This window comes from Pygocentrus nattereri, chromosome 21 (genome assembly GCF_015220715.1).
Source record: "Pygocentrus nattereri isolate fPygNat1 chromosome 21, fPygNat1.pri, whole genome shotgun sequence".
NCBI lineage: Eukaryota > Metazoa > Chordata > Actinopteri > Characiformes > Serrasalmidae > Pygocentrus > Pygocentrus nattereri.
Genome location: NC_051231.1, coordinates 4747042 through 4769821, shown reverse-complemented (window position 1 = coordinate 4769821; position 22780 = coordinate 4747042). Strand labels below are relative to the sequence as shown.

General features: G+C 42.7%; 1 protein-coding gene across 1 annotated transcript; it reads left to right on the top strand.

The window, feature by feature from the left end:
* Nucleotides 1-349: 349 nt before the first annotated feature.
* wnt4 (wingless-type MMTV integration site family, member 4) lies at nt 350-22063 on the top strand. Its single transcript, XM_017714822.2, has 5 exons — nt 350-873; nt 16572-16807; nt 17837-17968; nt 18123-18265; nt 20347-22063. The coding sequence occupies exons 1-5, from the start codon at nt 797-799 to the stop codon at nt 20815-20817; spliced, it is 1059 nt and encodes a 352-aa protein (XP_017570311.1). The 5' UTR covers nt 350-796; the 3' UTR covers nt 20818-22063.
* The last annotated feature ends 717 nt before the right edge of the window (nt 22064-22780 follow it).

Genomic DNA, 22780 nt, shown 5'->3' with positions numbered 1-22780 from the left:
CTGCTCCACCAGCTAAGCCATCAAACTCAAATGAAAACATTACCTATACTGGTTTACCATCTAAGCTAGTTTACCAGTTTAACCAGCTAGAACTGGCCAAGCTAATTATTAGTATGTAATTAAATAATTAATTAATTGATTGATTAAATACTTTTTTTACAGTTCTAAAGTTTGACCACTATATGTACATATATATATATATATATATACCTATTAAACACTCAACACACAAGCACACACATACACACATACACGCGCACACACACACACACACACACAAACCAAAACCTCCCCCAGGTCTTGCGCCGCCCCTCCACAGCCCTTCAGGAGGAACTAAAGTGAGGTGGGCGCTCCACGCTGGGCTCAGTACCATCACACACACTGCAGCAGCACCACACACACTCCCTCTCACGCGCTCACTCACACACACTCTCTCTCCCTCTCACACACGCGCCGCAGGAGGACTGAACCCAGCACGGCTCCCTCTTCATCCTCAGCCCGCTGCCGAGAGAGGAGCCGATTATGACGGACAGAGCAGGAGAGCGGCTGAGGAACCAGGCTGAGCTCCTCCGCTCCCACTCTTCCCTCAGATCACTCCATCTCTGTGTGTGAGGACCCTGGCGAGAAGCTACTGAGGAAGAAGAAGCTCTCAGGACCTGGTGATGGATTAGCCGCTCGTCAGAAGTGATAAACTCTGATTAAACTCGCCTCCAGCTCCTCACACCCATCCCCTGTGGATTGTACACCGACTTTCCTTTGTGGTTTCTTTCCACTCTGCTCCTTATTTCTGCTCAAGATGTCCTCGGAGCATTTGTTAAAGTCCCTGCTGATGCTGTTTCTGGCGCTTTTCTCGGCCAACGCGAGCAACTGGCTGTGAGTGAACAAAAAAGGGGGTTTTTCCTCGTTTATTTCCATTCACTTGTTAGCAAAATAGGCTACTCTGACGTTAAAAATACTATTAGCTACTGTGCTACTCTCTCACTGGCACTGTGTTCAGTGACCTGCTGAGAATTTGGCCGTAGCCGTCCTCTCAGATACATGTTCTGAGGTAAAATCTCAGGACTGTGTAAGTATTTTTCGAAACCCCTGCGATATTCAGTGGTTGAGATGTAAAAAGTCATTTAGGGTTTGATGTGAAATTCATTAGAGAAACTTACAGACTCAGAGAGTTCACAGTGGTGGTGATAGGAACCAACAGTCCCAATGCCCACAACACAAATCTGTATAGCCATTATGTTTACTATCCAAACCCACCTGAGTTTTATGTGCAAGGTAGCAGTAAATCTACAAAACAGGGTTTTCTTGGGGACTATTTTGCCTTAGAACACCCTTCATGCCTCCCTCCACCATGAACAGGTTAAAATCCACTGGTCCCAAAGCGGTTTAGGCCAAAGCTTTATCACAAAACCAGCATTAACCAGTGGCTCAGACACCAGGCTGAGAATCCTTAACCTTTTCAGGTGACACTTTTCCGTGAGGGAGCTTTTAGAGGTGGACGTCTGGTTCCCGTCGCCTCCGCTGTGAGCCGTTCTCACCGTGAGCTTCTCTAGAATGATTTTTGTTTACATCTTAACCGTTTCATTTTTCTGAAATGATGAAAAATCGGTGGAGTTGGCCTGTACGGCTTGTGCAGATAGGTGTGGATAAGCTAATGGGCTGTTATTGTTTTCGGTGACAGCTCTTGGGACACTGAGCTGGTTCCTACGTCTCTCATTTGTGGGCTGTAGCATCTTATTTTAGACAAAAAATATTCCAAAAAGAGGGAAAAAGGCGAACAAAAACACGAACGAAGGTTCCTATGATGTTAGATGCTGGGCGTCCTGCTTAGGGGTGGACGATATGGCGAAAATATCACAATACCTTTTCAAATTTGTTGATACACAGTATAAAAAATGGGGTTTACTATGGTTTGATCAGTTGGAAAAGCAGGAAAAAAAGCTGTCGACAACTAAAATTCGATTGATTTTTATTTAACGTTCCGCATACGGAACTGCACAAAATCCAGTCCAACGGGACTAATTATGCTCTCTTTATTTTGAGACATGCAGTTGGTCGGTTATGTCCTGGCGGTGTCCACGACATTCTCATAAGAGCATAATGTGGTGTAAATGATCATGATAATAAGAAATATCATTATATATCCCAGCACCATTCCACTGCAGCTCTACAGGGGATACTTGAGGAGACCCTTGGGGATACTTTACTGACCCTATAATATGGTTTTGGGCTGTTTACCCACCTCTGAGCCGTAGACAGAGTGGGTCAGTTATTGAGCTACTCGTCCAGTCAACCAGTCGACTCACCTGAGGCAGTTTGTCTCGTCGGGTTGAGGCTTTTGTGTTCATTCCTGTGGCGAAGTTTGTGACGAATTAAGGTGAATTAAAGCGACCACAGACATTTTGTAGGCTAAACATCTTTATGTGCTGTCCTTTAGGCTACAGCCAGCCTTGCGAGAGCTACATCCCTGCAAGGAGAAGAGGGTGAGAAACATGCTGTAAGAGAAATAAAAATCACCGCCTTATGGATGAATCTGCATATCGTCGCCGTCCAAAGAAAAACAGGCATCTCCATAATAGTAACTTTACAGGAGAGGGCAAAAACCTTCTCTGCTTTCAATGTAAGTCAATGGAAGAAAGATTTCATTCTGAGCAATTTTGGAGCATTTCTATTGGTCCAATCATCATGAAACTCTCACACAATGTAAAGAACAGCTGCTGAGCATAAACGATACAGAAAAGTAAAAATCACAAAAAAAAAAATGATGCATGTTTTTCATTGGACAGGGATGATCTATCAAACTGAATGACTGCCGCAGCCCAAAAAGCAGTGAATATGTTTTTATCTCTGGCTCGAGCAAAATGCTGAGTAACCTCACAGCTCTCTTTGAAGGACAAGCTGGTTGTGACTGCTGATTTTGGACAAGATATCAGAGGTTCAATCCTCAAATCGTGCAAAAAAAGCGATCTAAGTGTCTCGAGTTGAGGCCAACGGCAAGTTAATGTACACTGTAATACTCAGAGACAAAAGTGGTAAAAGTCTAAATCTCCTTTGATACAGTACAGGCATTCAGAAACAACCCATTAAAGCTGCATATTTAGCCTGTGGATGAAACATGCCCCGTGGCAAAATCCACAGCGTTGAATGAATGCTTACAGTGAGTGGACCCAAATGAACTCTTTACGTGTGAATTCCGCGCTCTAGGGTGTTCATTCACCACTGTAAGAGTCAATTCTTCTACCGTAGGTGATCGGTCACAATGGGAAAAGCACATTTTTTGGATTGAAAGAGTTACTTCAACGCTGTAAGAGTTAATTCAGCTGGAGATTTGGCAATGCAAACACTATTAGTGCTTGTTGGTGGCTTGCGGAGCGGCTGTAGGTGTGGTGGAAGCAGCAGGTCCAGGACAGGCACGGGCACGCAGCGCACCTGAGGGAAAAAAAGAGCCCTCTCACCTGTCTGCAAAATATGATTTTTCTGACAGAGTAAATCCGAACAGGAGCTTGTCCACCCCCGTCACAGGACACGTATTAGCAGGCAGGCAAAGCCAGTTCCAGAAAACAGCTCGTTTTTTTTTTTTTTTTTTTTATGCAATCATTAAAATCCCAAGTTTGGAATTCGAGTCCGAGATTAAGACGTGAAGACATATTTTGTAATACAGGAATAGTTGATTGTGAAGTGTTTGTAAAGTGTCGGTTTCAGGTTGCAGAGAATAACCGAAGCAAAGCTCTGTAAAGCTTGTCATATCCAGGTATATGAATGTGCTTGCTTGAAATTTGCTTGTAGAGAATGGGCTGAAAAGTGGTCAGCTATGTCAAGGTAGCCTGAAACTGGCAGGGGTGGCCTCTTATTCTCCAGGGGGATATTTTTGGTTTGTCCATCTGAATTTACGTGGCCAAATCGTAAGGCAAAATTATTCAGTAGCTGCATGAAATCAATGCACATTTGGATTTTATTTATTCATTTATTCTTATAAATGTTCCTCAGATGAACAGAACGTGTGTTATGATCTCCACATATCACTACATGCTTACAATTTACTGCTGACAGCCAAAAATCTCAGACGCTCTTTGTGTTGTTCTCTAAAAGTGATGTTTCCAGAGCAGATCACTGAAGAGACGCCGTCTGTTTATAGTTTATAGCCCAGATTTGGGGAAAAACGGGTCGACTTACAATAGAAAAACAAAGTTCAGCTTCTTTTATTATAAGGGTTTAAAATGACATCACCGTCTATTAGACTGGAGAGAAGAGCTACAGCCTCACACGACGCCCAGCTTCTGGATGGAGCTTATGGAATATGAACGTTATGAAGAGCGTTTTGGAACCACCGGTGGTCTCAAGGAGTTGTAGAGGTTAAACAAATGAATGATGACCAGCCCTTTTGCGATTATAGATGTCTTCCCAAAACTGACTTCAAAAGAATTGAAGAGGGTGTAGGAAATATGAGCGTTTCCTACTGTACAGGGTCACTGCCGAAGGTCAGGTATGCAGCTGCACGAACTGCGTCAATAATCTCTGATATATTTCTCAGAATGTGGCCCGTTGTTTTGCATTACACACATACTGCGTGACCTTGTAGCCCAAGTTGCATGAGCGACACCCGAAACTTGTATTGCAGTGAGTCGAATGCTTCTTGCTTGACTGTGCGCATGCTGTACGGCGGCTTATGGCTACGTGACCATGACCTCTGTGACCCAACAGGAATGGACTGAATTCACAGGCGGAACGGCACTAAACAAAGCTGAGCTACACAACATAAGATACTAGTCATTTAGACCCGTTCCTTGCTTTGTCGTGAGGGTTTATAGCAAATTCAGGGACGTGTTCAAATGGGTCGACCTTTCATCATCAACCGTTTATTATTGTTATTATTAGTAGCAGTATTTTTATTAGTAGTAATGGTGGTAGTACTTATTATTTCATTAATATAACCTCTAATTATTATCTCATCTAATTATTAAATTATTATCGAATAATTTCATATTATCTTAAATTCCTCCCCGCGACCCTGAGGGAGAAGCGGCTTAGAAAATGTGTGTGTGTTTGTGTGTGTGTGTGTGTGTGTGTGTGTGTGTGTGTGTGTGTGTTCATAGCCTTTTATTATTGGCCTTTTTTCTCCTTTACATCTTTCTAGTAATTATTATTATTCAGTACCTCTTTTATATGTAGCTTCAGCCATTTTTCAAACATAATACAGTCTAGCTGAAATCTTGACGATATCCAGATCATATTGGCAAAGGCAGATTTATGTTCAAAACTATTGGCATCAGACAGATGATTAGATTTGAACAGCACAATATTTGGGCCACACTGGGATGCTGAGTTAAAACGTCAGTATTCTGTTCGTTTTACTGCAGTTGTGAGTCTCTACAAGTAAGTATATTTCTCTGCACGAATCCAGATAGATGTAGTACCGATATCTTGGCCCACCGTTCCCATATCGGTGCATCCCTACTGAAAGCCTTCTGCCATAAATGACAACTTCATCTTTTAGCTTGCCGCACTGTGTTGGGATATGCTTTGATGTGCGTGTAGCTGAAGAAATATACCTAGTGAAACTTACCGATGGCTGGACTGTTGAAGCAAACTGGTGAAGTTGACATCTTACAGTTTTTCACGTCTCCTTTAACTCAACAGCCATGGGCTGAAGTCTTTTCACTCTGGGATTTATGCCCTACTGTTCGTGCGTTTGTCCGTCAGCACCTTCAGTTTATATGGCGCTCTATGAGCGAGCACTTTGTGCCGCACCTGCACCTGCCTGCTAGTACAAATAAGCAGTGCTGGGTTAATGGGCTCAATACGCTGTGGGGTGGAGGACTTGCTACTCTAATAAATGCGCTACATTGCAGGTTGGCTTTATATTGATGCACAATGATGCAGGACGTCAGTTTGAGGTGGTTGTTTTGACATACAGTCACACACTAATCAAAAAAAGAGTTTTTTGAAAGTGATTTGAAAGGTTTCTAAATACCAGATTTCCAAAATTGTGAGCAGAGGACATGAATGTCTTGCGCTGAAGAAGATTTAATATTAATATTTTGCGTTCTGGGAGTGGGCTCTTTAAAATGTAAAATATTTTCACTCATGATTTTGAGATTAGAGTCACTGACCAACGCATTATGGTACACTCTTAGCCAAGGATTCGGTATAGTAGGTCTTCAAAGGACCACCTGGTGTTCCATCAAAGAGAAGAACCATTTAACCATGATCCAAAGATTATTGTGTATTCCAGTGGTTCTTTCTTCTTTCGTGTTCACGCTGATATATATGATCACTGCTTTTACCAAAGAGGCTTTGAAGACGTTATTATTTAAAGTAGCGTAAACTATAATATAATATAATCATAATTTAATTATACTGACTTTTTCATCTCATATACCTTCAACTACTAACAAGAACAACGACTGTGAAATGGCATAAATACGGTGCTCCTTGCATCTAGTCTTCAGTCATCTCTCGGTTCAGATAACTACTGGACGATTGTGTCGTGTTTGAGGGGACGGCCCCATGTCACGCTGCCCGGGACGGAAAGAACAGCGGTTTAACCATCTGCAAAGGACAGTCAATAAATAGTCCGCAGCTGATGAGCAACTCGAGAAGAGAGAAACCCCTAATGTGAAATATATCCTGGCGCCTAACGCGGCTAACACAAATAACACCAGTGACAACAGGTCAATGAAGTTGTGAAAGCTGTGTTGTCACATACCCTCAGTCTTTCAGCGGCCTATTCTAAGGACCCCCAGAACGGCTACTAAAATGCTTCCTTGTCATTTGGTCCGCCAATTGCTTTCTTCATTCAGAAAGTTTAGAAGACTACAGCAGAAGATACTGACCTACCGTTCAAAAGTCCTATGACCAGAACTCATTTGCCTCATGGTCCGGCAGTGCACTGACCTGGAACGAGCCTCTTTTATTAGAGATTTGTCTTTATGTCGATATGGGTCAAGTGGCCCATTAGCACTTCTGTCTCGAGACGTTCCCTCCAGCCAGACCACCAGATGAAAACAAATGAGGGCCTAATTTTTAATACCCCCTTTTGCCATTTTTCCAGTCTTCACATTATTTTTTATGCGCTTCATGGTGCCCACAAAAAGTGCCTGGTTTTGCTCGAGTTCATTTCCCCCCGAAAATAAAACGGTCGCCAGAGCTGGAAATAACCCCTACAGGCCCTTTCTGCACCCAGCAAGCACAAGTAATTGCTCTAATTGCCCCCTACTCCCTCGCTTCCCTCCTCTATTCCTGTGTGTTCCCCCGGCTTCTCCTCAATCCCTCGTCGCTCCTCAGGATCTGCGTTTTATCACGCTGACCGCAAGGCATCGTCAGGATGTGGCATTTAACACCGCTGAGCTTCATGGCTCAGGAGCCAGACTCTGTCCCCAAGATACACATCCATACATCCAAAAGCGTCAGAGTTGTGGAAGTGTTGTGTGTAACAGTTGTCTATATATTGCAAGATTTGTGAGGAACAAGCCAAGGATTTTTTTTTTTTGTTTGTGAGGTTGGCTGGAGATCTATAAGCCATATGCAGCTAATAACTGTGGCCAGTATGATGACAAGTTCCTCAAAATTCAGAGCCTTTAAGGTAGCAACCGAATACTTCCAAGAGACCAAAAATTCAGTGTAATAAATAACATTTCAACATCTACGTAGTCAGGCTTAGCGCCAGTAAACACGCCTGTTCCAAAATCTACAGGGATGATGGGCCATATTCTGTATCCATGGTATTAACATCAGAGCTTTCTGTTAATCATCTCTTTATTAGTAATTACACCCACTTACAACTCACTCTCATTTCTGGATTAAGCCACACCCACCTAAAATAAAAAACAAGGAATCGAAAAAACGCATTGCTCAGGAATCAGTGCTGAAATCACGGGACTGGAAGCTTTTTAATGATATCCAACCCTTTTTAATGAAGTCATGATGTAATTCAACATTATTGTGATGATAAATATCGTGGTACACTTTTCTGAGTTTCGTCACTACATCTAGAGTGTGTTTCCTTAGAAAATCTCGCCAAAATTGTCTAATTTTTTTGTATTTTTACTGCACTTGTTGCCCTAAAGAAACACGCACTGTGTTTCTCTGGAATCTTCATTCAGAAAATATATAGTCTTATAAACGATGTATGGCCAACGGCGGATATGTACGTGAAGACTGTCTGGCATCGGTACCGGCTCACAATTCCCACTTTGGTGCATCCCTGCTGTAAACAATAACAACAACAACCAGTGAATAGGAAATACAAACACTACACCGTAACTAGTAGTTGACTAGATATCAGCCGATTATGCTACTATCTTAGTGTATTATTTATTATCATTTTTGGCTTTTTCTTCTGGTCCTTCCAAAACAGTTTATTGTTGCTGGTGAATTTTGTCCAGCTTGTTTGCAAACCTCAGAAAAACTAATTTCTGTGATACATAATACCATACTGTGAAAATGCCTTCAAGCATTCAAGGATATTTTGGTGCGCTTACCTATAACTATAGTGGATATAGCAGATGGATGCAGGTACAAGCAATGAGGCTAAAAGGTACTGAAAAGAATCCTGGCATGTTGCTTGTGGGAGCATTTCCGGATGTGTTGTTCTTCTGACAGCGCTGGTCCAAGTGGACCATTGTGGTGCTGTACTCCCTTATCTACTCTGGGCTGAGAAGCATCACCATGCAAAGAGCTTGGCATGGACATTTTATGTGAGTGATGGGGCTTAAGTAACGGCTTATATTTAACCAAGAGCAAACGTCTCGACTTGGAGATGTTGGGAGTAGATCCCTGCGATTTCAAACTACCAATTACAGTATTTCTGTTGAAATGTAAGTAAGTGAGGTCTGTTGAAAAACGGATTGCCTTTTCAGCCTCTTTCATACAAGTTTCTGACTTAGAAGCCATTTGGACATTGTTATACACTTCTGAAAAACAATGCTGTCCCTCACGCAATGCTCAGGGGAGAAACTGAGATAACACTGCCCTCTAGAGTTAAAAAGAGATGAGAAAGAGTTGGGTTCACTCTGGTTCAGGCTTGCCCTGAAACTGAAAGGATTAGGTGTAGGGATCTCTGCATGTGTGTCTTGGAGTAGCATGTACGATGGACGTCTTAGATTAGTTGGGGTAAGCTGATAGAGTGAGTCAGAGGGTCACTGTCCTGCATGCTTCTATGATATAGATTGTTCCTCCAAGATATTTCAAAGAACCCGCATTATTTTTGAACAGTGTAAAAGGGTCATTCTACTGAAATCCCCACTTCCACCTCCATAGGAGTCACTGGTGTTACTGATCGTCATTGGTGCTATACATAATAAAGGTAACACCGGAGACGTTTTTAATGAAAAATGCAAATACAAATTGGCTGCTGCAGAACATCAAACCACCTGTTGTCAATCATGGATCATCCACTAAAATATGTAATTTAATCCAGTTATATTTTTTCACAGTTACGTAAGAATAAAGTCGGTCACACCAGTGACGTCAGCTAAAAGCTTCGTATGAGATCAGGAGCTGAATGAGAAAATCTCTGAGAACTGAAAGACAGAGCGGACTCACCATGAGCTTTTCTTCGTAGATCCTCAGAGAACAGGTCAATGGAAGTTGAGTGAGACTTTTATTTCAAAATAAGGGATTTTTGTTACTCGGTAACACCAGTGACTCCTGGGGACCGCAGCTTTACACATGAGTGTGAGGACGAGCTCTTCTGCGGTGCTTGGAATTCAATGGGATTTAAAAACCAATATTGCTGATTTGAGGCTCAAATCAGGCTGTAAAAATGACCTATTGTTTTATTTTAATATCTGAATAAGTTGTGGCCCTAACATGTTTTTTCAAGTGTAATAAACGCTAGGGACGCAAACGGGACGTGTCCCAAACGGGAATGACCCAAAAGCCGGTGATGGCTGGTTAGTTATCAGTCAGATGATATGCCATATGGATCAGCACCTTACTTATTAATTGTCATATTAGCCAGTCCACAGTATAGTCCCTTTTTCTAGGAGAAATGTCATATAATCTCTTTGATGCAAATAATGAATGAATAACTACACTGCTGTAGCTGGTAACTACGGCATTACCCCAGCACAGCGGTTACAGGTTAATATTTATTTCTGCTGCATTGTCTTTATCCTCATCCACATCAAGGCAGTTGTGTTGCTGAGGGCAAGCGGATGTGTGTAAAGCGCTGTGGTCGCTCACACTGCTGGCTAATGAGAAGAAAAAGAAAGGAACGGTGGAAATGAGGGGGAGTGGAACGCATCAGTTCCCCTAAACGTGTCCCGCAGGATGGTGAAATTACTCCACATAAACACGCCTTTCAGCACGCAGTCCTGAGTGCTCAGCGGTGCAGAGCTGAGAAAAATGTAAATATCAAATATTGTTATAAACACAGGCGGCGTGGGGCTTCGCTCTGCGCAGCATACGCGTCTCTATTTGCTGTAAGCAGCTCTGGCAGGTTTTCTATTTACCCCCACCTATTTACTGCCGATATTTCTCCCCAGACAGGAAATGTAAACAGCTGATAGTTTGACGATTCAATAAAACTCGAAAAAGATGCACAGAGAAGTCTGCCTCTCTGCCTCTCTGCCTCTCTGGTGCTCCTCTCGCCCTCTTCTCTGTGTCTTTCATCTGTGAGTACGTCGTCTTCCTTTTCCCGCTCTGAAATTGCTTCCCCGGTCCCGGGGCGCTCCTGTCCTGCACGTTTCCCGCCCGGCTCAACTCGGGAAGAGTTTGTTATTAGCTGATCAGGTGTAGCAGGTAAAACATTCAGACAGGCAGGGCAGCAGCAGGGCTTGACCATATGAACCGAAATTCATATGAAGATATTTTTCATGTAGCCAGTGGTGATATGGTATCACGACGAAGCTCAAAAGAAATATATATAAATCATTTCTTTTTTTAAGCTGTTCAAATCAGAGATGGTTTTTCACCAGTTATTCCCTAATTAAGGAGGCAAACCATCAAAACATGTTATAAAATGGATCATTCCGGTTCTGAAATCTGTCTTTTTAAAATATAGTGATGGGCTACATGACGATATTTTCTCATTATCATGATGACCATTTTTTATTGTGATGCTTTTTGTGCTCCTCTCTCCAAAACGGTAACTTTATTGGAGAAGGAAAATAGTTAACTTTTAATGTAAGTCGATGGAACCAGACGTCTCCAAGTCATTTTGGGCTGTTTCTTTTGGTCCGTTCTTCATGAAATTTACTGACAATGTAAAGGACGACAGGCATTTCAAACTCACTGCCCAGAGTTTTGCCTGTGTTTAAATGTGCCACTGCTAGTGCATCGTCTTGGTGTGTCAGTCGTGATATATGTCATGTATTGTGAAAATGTAGTATAATAAATGTGAAATGTAAAAATGTGAAATTGTGGTATAATAGTGTTGCCATCTCAATCACTATATGCTTGATAAAGTCACTAGTGCACATATCTACCCAATTCTGTACAGCATGAAACGATATTAAGCACACCCTTCATAAGAACAATAATTTGTTTAAACCGAGGGGTTAACACCTATAATATCGCAGTTGTCGGAAGAAAACCTTCTCCAAAATAGTCAGGAAAAAAACCTGCTACGCTTTTAATGTAAGTCAATGGAACCAGACATTTCAAGTCATTCTGGGCTGTTTCTTTTGGTCCGTTCATCATGAAATGAACACAAAATATATAGTTCAACAAGCATATAGGTCAAAAAGCATCCTAATTACTGAAAGGTCTATTACTAGCCTAAATTTAAGAGGACCATAAATGCCATGACTGGGGTTCACTTTGCTGCAGTATCTCTCCGCATTAGAAATTGGAGAACTGCTTTGAAACAACTTGGTATCAAAAACTTGTCAATCATAGCTACTTTGTCATGCCAGTTCTCTCACCAGCATCAGTTAGTCAAAATCTAGATTAGTGACTTTGTGATTAGCAGCTTTCTAAATATCACTAATCTGGCTGTTAGAGCCAGTTCTGATGTGCTTTTCATGACGTTTTGCTAAAATGTCGCAAAAGAGGTCTATAGTCTGGCTTCATTTCCCCAGAACTGATGCCAGTACTGTGCCCAGCAACCAAGAGAGACAAAACTGAGCTGGTTTTGTGTAGAGAAACAGACTCTGGCATCTGTCCGAGTGATCCTCCCTTTCTCCTCCCTTCAGTTTTCCTCTCTTGCCCCCTTCGACCCTTCTGTACGGGATGGTTGCGTGCTAAGCCGCACTGGCCTAAGCCATGTGGAGCCGCTGGCGCTGGGAGGCCAGAGCTGCATAATTCAACACAAACACGTTACAGAGGGAGTGTTGCGGCCCATCTCCAGGTGGGATCTTCTGAAAAAAAAACCCTCCCAGAAAACAACAGGGGCGGCCTGCTCCCCTCCGCTCTGCAGGCATCAAAACATCTCACAGTGCCCCCGTGCCGTTATGTTAACCCTAGTGCGTGGAAGGTGTGGAACAAGTGGAAAAACAAAGCTGAAAAAGACGAGGAGGAACAGAGAGCGAGAGATAAAACGTGAAGCACCACAAACAAGATCCCCCACGTTCCTCCCCAAGGACTGGGCCGGTTTATTCCCACGTGAAAAAGGTCTCAAAGCTGAAGGCGAAATCTCTTTCAGCGTAGTTTATCAGGTGTTTTGTTCCTGGGAGAGTCAGACTTGTTATGAGCTCCAGCATCACACGAGCAGCTGGTTCGGATATTTTCGGCTCTTGTCCGGCTTTGATTTTGTGGAGCAGACCATTTGTCTGTGATCATTATAATCACATGTGCGAAGGGTGGATGAAGACCAGTATGGATGATATGAATTTGTGGGAATCTCTTGCTATTATAAACTACAAAAGCTCTTAAAGGAACAGCTGGGCGAAAATCAAGCATAGCACAACTTGCCCCTCACATCAAACACAGTGAGATATCCAAGCCATGGTGTTACTTAGAAAAACGGACAAAGCCCAAGCTTTAAGATGGAAGTGAATGTACAATGCTAACTTGGGTGAGAGGAACACTGTGCACACTTTTAAAGAGGTCTGCCCAACGCACACCACACATGCCTCCTGCCATGAGACCACACATACTGTAAAAACCGTTGAATCGCTGTTTAACTGGCCTTCGATAGAATATTAACGAACATGCCGAAGGGGCCGTATGAAAGGCAGCACTTGGGCCTAGTCTGGTGGGTGATGTCATGCTGCTTGTCTGGCCGAGATAGAGTCTGCGGAAGAGGACGGTGAAGAAGAGGTTATCAGGGTGGCTGAGTGCTGAGATGAGTGTCTCAGGGATGAGGAGGGTCTGTGTGTGCTATCTACCCCATCCCTGGCCCACAAAATCAGGCCTTGTCAACAGAGAGGGCTAGGATATGACCTGCCCTACCACAAGCTCTTTGGAAAAATTTGAGACTCTGTATGACAAATGAAGCTAGAACATCAGCACAGGACCAATATGGAACAGAGAACCCTATGGGCTAGGCTTGTGCCTATCCCAGTGATGATAAAGCGAACTGCTGCAGTAACAGCCCCCCAGTGACGGTTTAAAAATATTGCCCATTTGTTGATTTATTTTTACAAACCATAGCAAGACACCAGTTTTTCCACACATGACTACAACTGAACTTTTCAATGTGTTGGACAATATGGTACCTTACCTTAATAGCATAGAAGCTGTATAATAATAAATGAAGCTGTTCTAGAAACACAGTTGAGCTTGGACCACAGCGTCAGCTTTCAGACGTCGGACAAAACGGCTTTGAGGAGTAACAGTGAGTGCGTTTACATGCACTCAATATTCCCATCATAATATATATAGGATATCATAATATAGGATATCTGCAATTTTCCGATTATTCAAATGGTGATGTAAACACCACACTCTGACCTAGACATCTGATAAACACTAATCAGATTTCTCAGAGCATGAGAACTCTTACTCGGATTTCTTTCCGATTTCTCAGTCTGCACATGTGCGAGAACAAACGGCGGTACCAGAGATAAGGGAGCAGCGTCGCCACAAGACGCAGCAAAACACTTTGTAGTGCCCCTGAAACCAAACATGAAATAAAGGATTTAAATATTCTTCATCTTCTAGATGATGCAAAGCCGTGGTATAAAACTCGGCTTTATGTCACGTCTTCTTCTGTGAGTTTACTGGCTGGTTACTGATGACTGTCTGACTCATGTAGACTCAGAGTTCCCCCATTATCTGATTACTCAAGTGCATATAAATGCTTTGACTGGATTTCTGACAAAATCTGATTATCTGCGGTTATCGGATTATTAAGCACATATAAACTCACTCAGTGTGATGTCTTACGCTGAGCTAAGACACAACAGGGTTGTACAACATGGTTATCCGATTAAGAGGATTCTGTAACCAGCACAAGCCTAAAGTATGAACTTATGAAGGCGATAGTTTGGCAAAAGAATTGCATTTATGCAATTTAAAAAAATACCATGCTGTTTTTATACAAATGGACAAAAGTATGGAAAAATCAGCCGTCCAGGTAGTTGTTTTACAGTGTGTCATACAGGGCCAGAAACAACATATCGCTGTTGTCGGAAGAAAAAACCTACTATACTTTTAATGTAAGTCAATGGAACCAGACGTCTTTCCAAGTTATTTTGGGCCGTTTCTTTTGGCCAATTCATCGTGAAATTTACATGCAATGTAAAGAGCATCGAGTATTTTCAAATGATGTCAAAAACTGAAAAACAACAAAAAAAAGAGATACAAGGATTTCTTCCGACAACAACGATACGCAAGTCTATCTGATACTGACGCAGTTCTAGACGAGTGTGTCAAGATGTAGACACAGTGCTAATTTGCTGGGTAAATACTTATTAGCTACACAAGCATCTTGGCTCCAGTGCAAAGCTAGAGAGGCAAACTTTGGACACCAAACATGTCTTTGCCTGATCGAGTCCATTTCTTTAATCAACATTAGGATGTGTATCCAAACAGAAACAATTACAGGGAAATGGCGACTGACACACAGCTGCTTCATGCCTTTTATAACTGCGCCTACCTTCACTCCACTAATGCCTGAGTCCAGCCGTTAAGCAGCAGCGCTCTTATCTCGATTACGGACCCCTCTCAAACGATTTGTTTTACCCAGACATCTCCACCCGCTCCCATTAAGGTTTCCAGAGCGAGACGGTTGTTTGGACGGGAAGCCCTAAGTGTGCTTTTGACGAGCTCGTGAAACGGCCTATTTTTATAAGGTGCCATTAAAGGAGAGCTGGACCGGAGCGCGCTCAGCGGACTCTTTCTCTCACGTGTCTCCCTGACCCCTCTGCCCCGGAGGTGAGAGCGTAAGATAATCTTCAGCCACCCCCACCCCCACCCCCATTGTCCTCCTGACCTCATCTGTAGAGCCAAGACTTCCAAGAAGATCCTAGCAGTTCCTCACTGTTTATGTTTACACTGTTTGTGCTTACCAGATGGTTAAACAAACAGATACAGCTATGAAGGGTCGCTGAACTCGTGGAATGATGCTTAAGTTGATCAAGTGCTCTGTTTGCTCAGTTTTGAATTATTTACCACACCATGTGGCTCAGCTTTCTTCCTCCAAGTCCTCAGAGTTTGTGGAGTCATTCTGAAGGATTTAAGGTGCCTCTTTACATCCAACACCGGACAAAAGATTCTCTGTAGTTTAAGGTGCTGGGAACGTTGTTATAAGGGTTTTAATGCTTAAATGTTAACTGTTAATTTTTCATTGCAATTTAATTACAGGAAATACCGAATCATATTTACATTCAATTTACATTCTGAATAAACAGGTTAGAATCCGCACGTCTGATTTTTTTCATTTCTGAGCATCAAACAATGGCAAAAATGCAAAAAACCAAGACTGTATGCACTATATCATGTAATTTTTAGTATATACATGATTGTAGTATATGCTGATTTTCTTTTGTTCTAGTCATAACAGCCATTAAGTACAAATTTATTAATTTATTAATTTTACAGGAGATATTTCTGAGTAAACTTAAGATCCACATAATACTTAAGTCAATGGAAAATAAGTAAAAAACAGGACTTTCTTTAAATTGGAGTGAAATTATTTTTTAAAAGATATATAGACGTTTTGATAGACCACCAAAACTGTCCCCATTAGATGAAAGATCAATCCTTTCACTGTGAGAGGACAACTCAACGCTGTGGGTCTGAAAGGATGTGTAGCTGTCGAGAAACTAGAGGAATGACAATTGCAGATCAAACAAAGAAGCTGCTTATTTTCTCAGAACAATGAACTGAGTCCAGAACTCAGCTTCACTGAATGTGTTTGGAATTGTGAGAATCAGAAATGCAACCAACTTCTAAGACTGAACTTTGGAGGTGTGGAGAAATACTCTGAAAAAGAATGGAAGCCGTGTTGAAGGCATAGAGAGGGCACGTTAAACAGTGGAACGTTTGATATTATGTGCAGATGTTGAGGCTTCTGTCATTATTTGTTTAAAAATTGTGCTGAAATGCTGAAAAATGAATAATTTCTACATAATGTCTGTTTACATGGAAATGGATGGACTAACGCACCATACTGCAAGCAACATTCAATATTCGCCTGTCCATGTGTGACTAACCTACATGCTTTTCTCCCTCTTTCTGTCTCTAAGGTACCTGGCTAAGCTGTCGTCTGTGGGGAGTATATCAGATGAAGAGACGTGCGAGAAGCTGCGTGGGCTGATCCAAAGGCAAGTGCAGATATGCAAGCGTAACGTGGAGGTGATGGACGCGGTACGTAGGGGGGCCCAGTTAGCCATCGACGAGTGCCAGTACCAGTTCCGGAACCGGCGCTGGAACTGTTCCACACTGGAAACCGTCCCTGTCTTTGGCAAGGTAGTCACGCAAGGTGAGTCCTGATGTGTGGGCAAGAGATTGGTCAAACAGGACTTTGGTCTTTACCTGGGATTAGGTTCATTTTTGATTCTGATTTCTTCTCAATACATATGTCTCACCGCTCTGGACCCCCTCTACAGATAGTAAGTGGTTAGAGCAAGATAAAAGATGCACTCTTAACACTCTGAGCACCTCCTTGTTTCTACGCTCATTGTCCAGTTTATCAGCTCCACTAACTGTATAGCTGCACTCTGTAGTTCTACAGTTACAGACTGTAGTCCATCTGTTTCTCTGATACTCTTACCCTGTTCTTCAGTGGTCAGGACCCCCATGGACCCTCACAGAGCAGGTACTATTTGGGTGGTGGGTCATTCTCAGCAGTGCAGTAACGCTGATGTGGTTGTGGTGTGTTAGTGTGTGTTGTGCTGGTACGAGTGGATCAGACACAGCAGTGCTGCTGGAGTTTTTAAACACTGTCCACTCACTGTCCACTCTATTAGACACTCCTATCTTGTCGGTCCACCTTGTAGATGTAAAGTCAGAGACGACAGCTCATCTGCTGCTGCACAGTCCTCTAGTCCTTCATCAGTGGTCACAGGACGCTGTTGGCTGGATATTTTTGGTTGGTGGACTGTTTTCAGTCCAGCAGCGACACTGAGGTGTTTAAAAACTCCAGCAGCACTGAAGAACAGGGTAACAGAGTATCAGAGGAACAGATGGACTACAGTCTGTAACTGTAGAACTACAGAGTGCAGCTATACAGTAAGTGGAGCTGATAAAGTGGACAATGAGTGTAGAAACAAGGAGGTGGTCAGAATGTTATGCCTGATTGGTGTATACTATTAAAATAACAATGGAAACTGTATGGAGTGAAGAGCGGAGTATAATCATTAATGAAGTCATAATTATATAAGAGCTAATAGGAACAAAATAACATTATTGACCAGTTAACCAAATGTGGTGAAAAACTGATTTTGCTCCTGTTTTTGATTGCATTCTGTGAAAAATATGCTCTTTATTTTACTTATTGTTTTCGTAATAGGCACCAGGGAGGCTGCTTTCGTGTATGCAATCTCTGCTGCAAGCGTGGCCTTCGCAGTGACCAGGGCCTGTAGCAGCGGGGAGCTGGAGAAGTGCGGCTGTGACCGTAATGTACACGGCGTAAGCCCCGAGGGTACGATAAAAAAAACGTGGAATTTCTAGTCAGCTACACAGCCACAGTCATAAACCATGAAGGCATTTATCATAAATATAAATGAATAAACTATTGCAGAGTTATTTTAGCATCTAACGTATCCCACTGTTCGAATCTCCCTCTATCACTTCAGGCTTCCAGTGGTCAGGGTGCTCTGACAACATTGCCTACGGAGTGGCCTTCTCCCAGTCATTTGTGGACGTCAGGGAGAGAAGCAAAGGCCAGTCGTCCAACAGGGCCCTTATGAATCTCCATAATAACGAGGCAGGGAGGAAGGTAAGAGCCAGGGAGTGCTAATTGGACGTCATTCCAAGATCATTAGTAAGGCATTTGAATGTCCAAAAACAAGCAGGCTCAAAATGTTTCTCTACTGAGCGTAGAAATGCATCTGCATGTATTTGGAATTAAAAATCAGTCTGAATTAATTATAATAAGCAAGTATTGACATTGGAATTCTGGACCAACACCTTTATCCGTTATTTTTCTTCTGTCCCTGTACCTTTTTGTCAATGTACATATATAAGCATCACTTGAATTAGCTTTTCAGAGAGGGCATTTGCAGTTGCCCCAAAAGGTATTTGGACTCTTTAACTAATGGTAAACTTTCCCAGAAGAGAAGCTTATAGTGGTTGCTTTTTATTGGCTCTGGCGACTTAAAGATGATTCTCCTAAAATGCCTTAGGAGAAATAGCGTTAGACATAAAAGTGGCATGAAATAAAGGAGAGATGGAAGTTTAGTTGCACACAAAGATGAGTAATCCAAGAAAATGTATTTGATTTCAAAATGATTTATTTCACTTTTAAATCATCACAGATCAGTGCAGTGAACTGTAAACGGTGTAAATGAGCATAAAGTTTATTATGTAATTTTATGAGGTCTCAGTCTGAACCTCCTCCAGCTTTACGGACGACATCAACACCACAGTCAAACTCATCCCAGACTGGATTGAGCGTGTCGGGCGTCGCTGCTCTCACGGCTCTTTCAGTGGGATTTCGGAGATCATCCAGTGCTGTGGAACCAACGACGAACGCTCTGAGCTGTTGGAGCTTCACTGCCCACGAAAATCACACAGCACAGTTCTGACGGATTCACTCTTATTGACGTGGTGAACGCAGAACGCGCTGCTCTGGGGTCTCAGCTCCTCTCAGACTGAAGGGAGCCAGTCAGAAACTCTATGACCGCCTCTTTCAACTGGGTTGTGATTGGCTCCCAGGCGCCTCACGGTTTAAAAATACAGTGCTTTGAAATCGGATGAATCTTTTTTGAATCACTCTGTGTGACTGCTGTGGTCTTTTTCTCAGGAGTAAGACCTGAGCAGCAGGAGAGACGTAAGAAAAAGTCTCCGTTGTCTTTTCATCCGATCTCATTGTTGTCTGGGAGAAACCACAGAGATATTAAAGAGATTTTTAAAGAGGTTTTTCTTTAACTTACTTCATAAAATGTTTAAAGTCTGGGGCTTTTCTGTGAGCTTGTGTTTACTGCAGATATGATTTTAAAGGAGCGGCCAATGTCACCTTGAAATCTGAACTGCCTTTAGAGGGAAAGGGGTTTCACTCTCCACTCCCTAACCAACCTCCCCAAATCCCCCTCCCCACTCACACATTAACATTGCCATCCTTTTCCACCCTTGACCCCTGGTAATATTTTCTAGATCTGCCACTGGTTGATTGAGTATTGGCAAACATGTCCAGATACTTTTTTGGGGGCCGCTGTATGTAGAACGTTACAAACGCAGTTATTTTAGCCTAGTATCCCACACTGTTAGAAATAAAGGTTCTGCGCAGGTACATTTTTCAATATTTTCAGGATGTTCCCTCAAAGGTCCAGCAGTGGGTTTAAGGTCTGATTGTGATCCTTAAATCAGTTCCTCCAGGTGAAAAGTTGGTATTTGTACCTTTTCATAGACGAATATTTTAAAACAGAGCAGTAGAATAAAAGCCTGGAGGCGAGGCGGGGTGTGTGGAGTCAGTCCAGCTTAGAACAGATCATTTCAGTGGATTATGGTTCAGTTATGTTCCCTGACTAAAGGCACTGAGATGGACCCTTGAGGGTCCCATCCCATTGACAAGAGGGGAACTGCCCCAGTGACTGTTTCATACCTTTTTTTCTGAGAGTGCAGTGCCGTCTAAACCTGCTGCTTTTACAATAAATGTATCATCAGGCAACAGTTTGATATTACACAGTCCAGTGCTGATATGATTCTTTTATCATTGAGCATCCCTTAAAATAATATTCGGTAAAGTATGCAGTCATTCTTTAAGCCAAAATAACATTTTTGGCCTACTGTCAGTTGTGAAATTTATCCATAATTTTCTGTTGGATCCTAAAGATTTACACCCGTATCCTCTATTCCCAGGCGATTCTGAACAACATGCGAGTGGAGTGTAAATGCCACGGTGTTTCCGGCTCCTGCGAGGTGAAGACCTGCTGGAAGGCCATGCCGCCGTTCCGCAAAGTAGGCAACGTCATCAAGGAGAAGTTCGACGGCGCCACGGAGGTAGAACAGCGCAAAATAGGCACCACGAAAGTGCTGGTGCCACGGAACTCGCAGTTCAAGCCGCACACGGACGAGGACCTGGTCTACCTGGACCCCAGCCCGGACTTCTGCGACCACGACCCCCGGACACCGGGCATGCTGGGAACCGTAGGCCGCTACTGCAACAAAACTTCAAAGGCCATCGACGGCTGCGAGCTGATGTGCTGCGGCCGGGGCTTTCACACGGAGGAGGTGGAGGTGGTGGACAGGTGCAGCTGCAAATTTCACTGGTGCTGTTACGTCAAGTGCAAACAATGCCGCAAGATGGTGGAAATGCACACGTGCCGGTGATCCACTTCCACCCTCCTTCAACTCCTCCCCTGCGGAACCTTTCTCAGAACGACTCCCTCTTTCCCTGCCACCTCCTTAAACCACCCTGGGAAACCAGATGAATACGAGAAAAAACGGGGGAAGACAGACATTCCCGATCACTTCACACATCGTTAAAAGAACATGTCATACATGGGACGTACGAGTCTAGGGGCAAATAGAGTTGTTTTTTATTTCGAGTCCCACTTGAGAGTATTTTTCTCTCTGTCTCTTTTCTTTTTTTATTGTGGTTGCTCTCTTATTTTTATACTTTTTAACTTATTGGAATCAGAGAGCGTGAATTATTAATGTGACTTGCTCCGAGGGGAGTGGTACGGGGTAGCAGAAGGCCGACGGACCATTGAGAAACGGTGGGGTTTTGAGGGAGATGAGTTGTTAAGTGGAACTGGGGGGTAAAGTACGACCCCCTCCCATTGCTGATGCTGCTTTAGGATCTCATCTGGAGTGATGGACATCAAAGGATATCTTTAACTGACTTCTAGATTGAGGAACATTACATGGAGATGCAGTCCAGGTGTACATTATTGTTTTTTGTTGTTTTTTTTTTTTTTCTCTCTCGTCAAAAAATGAACAGTAGCATTTTAGATATGTATGTGGCCATGATGCTGCTTCAGAAATCACTCACAAATACAATGTACAGCATTGGTCTTTTATATAAATATATATATATATATATATATATATATATATATATATATATATATATATTGAGATATCGAGGAGCTCCTCCTCTTCCATAGGGAAGCAAACCAACTTTAAAAACACAAAAAGACTACAAATGTTCCACCTGAGGAGCGGAGGAGTGTTAAATCTGATCGGTTAGAATATCATGGTAAGCATGCCGTCGGCACAGATCTGCAACCATGTTTTCCGAAATACGATAAACGGATCGTTCACTTGCAGGTGGACGTGGTTGGACCATGGATACTGTGCACGGTGACTGCAGCACTTTTCATCTCCAGATGCACATACTACAAACAAACGAAAGCCCAGAGCATTCCCTGTTCCATTAACGTGAGGCAAAGTGACCGAATTATTTATGACAACTATGTACGACTACCATAATTCCAAGTTTTCTATAATACAACCATGCTATCCAGTATGCTTCTAAACAAACATAACTCTGTAAAAGACTTATACACTGAAGAGGACTATACTGCATATGAATGTATGTCTAATTGAAATATATGCCATGTGAAAGACTGATGCAACTGTTGCGTTTCTTCAAGCTGTGGTGAGAGGAGAATTTCCATTGTAACAATACTGGGCTCCTTGCATTAACTACAGTATCGGTTGTTTGTTGTCTTTGGTTGGTTTGGTTAAACCTGTAAAAAAAAGAAGGAACAAAAGTCTCCACGTTGTAAAATTTCGGTTTCACACAGTCTGAGTTATGAAGAGCAGACTCGTCCTCAGACATACCACACTGCACTGTCGCCACCATAAACGTATTCATGTTATCCAGGCCGTCATAAAAGCTCTCATAAATGTCTACAAACAGTAATTAGCTTTAAAGGAATGGCGCAGCAAACAATCACATTTACACAATTTTTCCCCCTTATCCCAAACGGACTCGATCTGCCGAGACACGTTTGGTGTCTGAAGTTTGTCCTTTTGTTTTGTACTGGAGCTACGAGGCTGAAGTTGAAGAACAAGCTTGTACCCCATCAGTATAGCAGCTAGAGAACCACACAAGCAAGTCTGAGATTATTTGACAGCTCAACACAGTTTGGCAGTTTCATTGGTTTGTATTTTTATTTCGCTGCTGCTGGAAGAAAACCTTGTTTCAGTTTTTGACTTACATTATACTGCCACAAGTATTCGCCCGTCTGCCTTCACACACATATGAACTTGAGTGACATCCCATTCTTAATCCATAGGGTTTAATATGGTGTCGGCCCACCCTTTGCAGCTATAACAGCTTCAG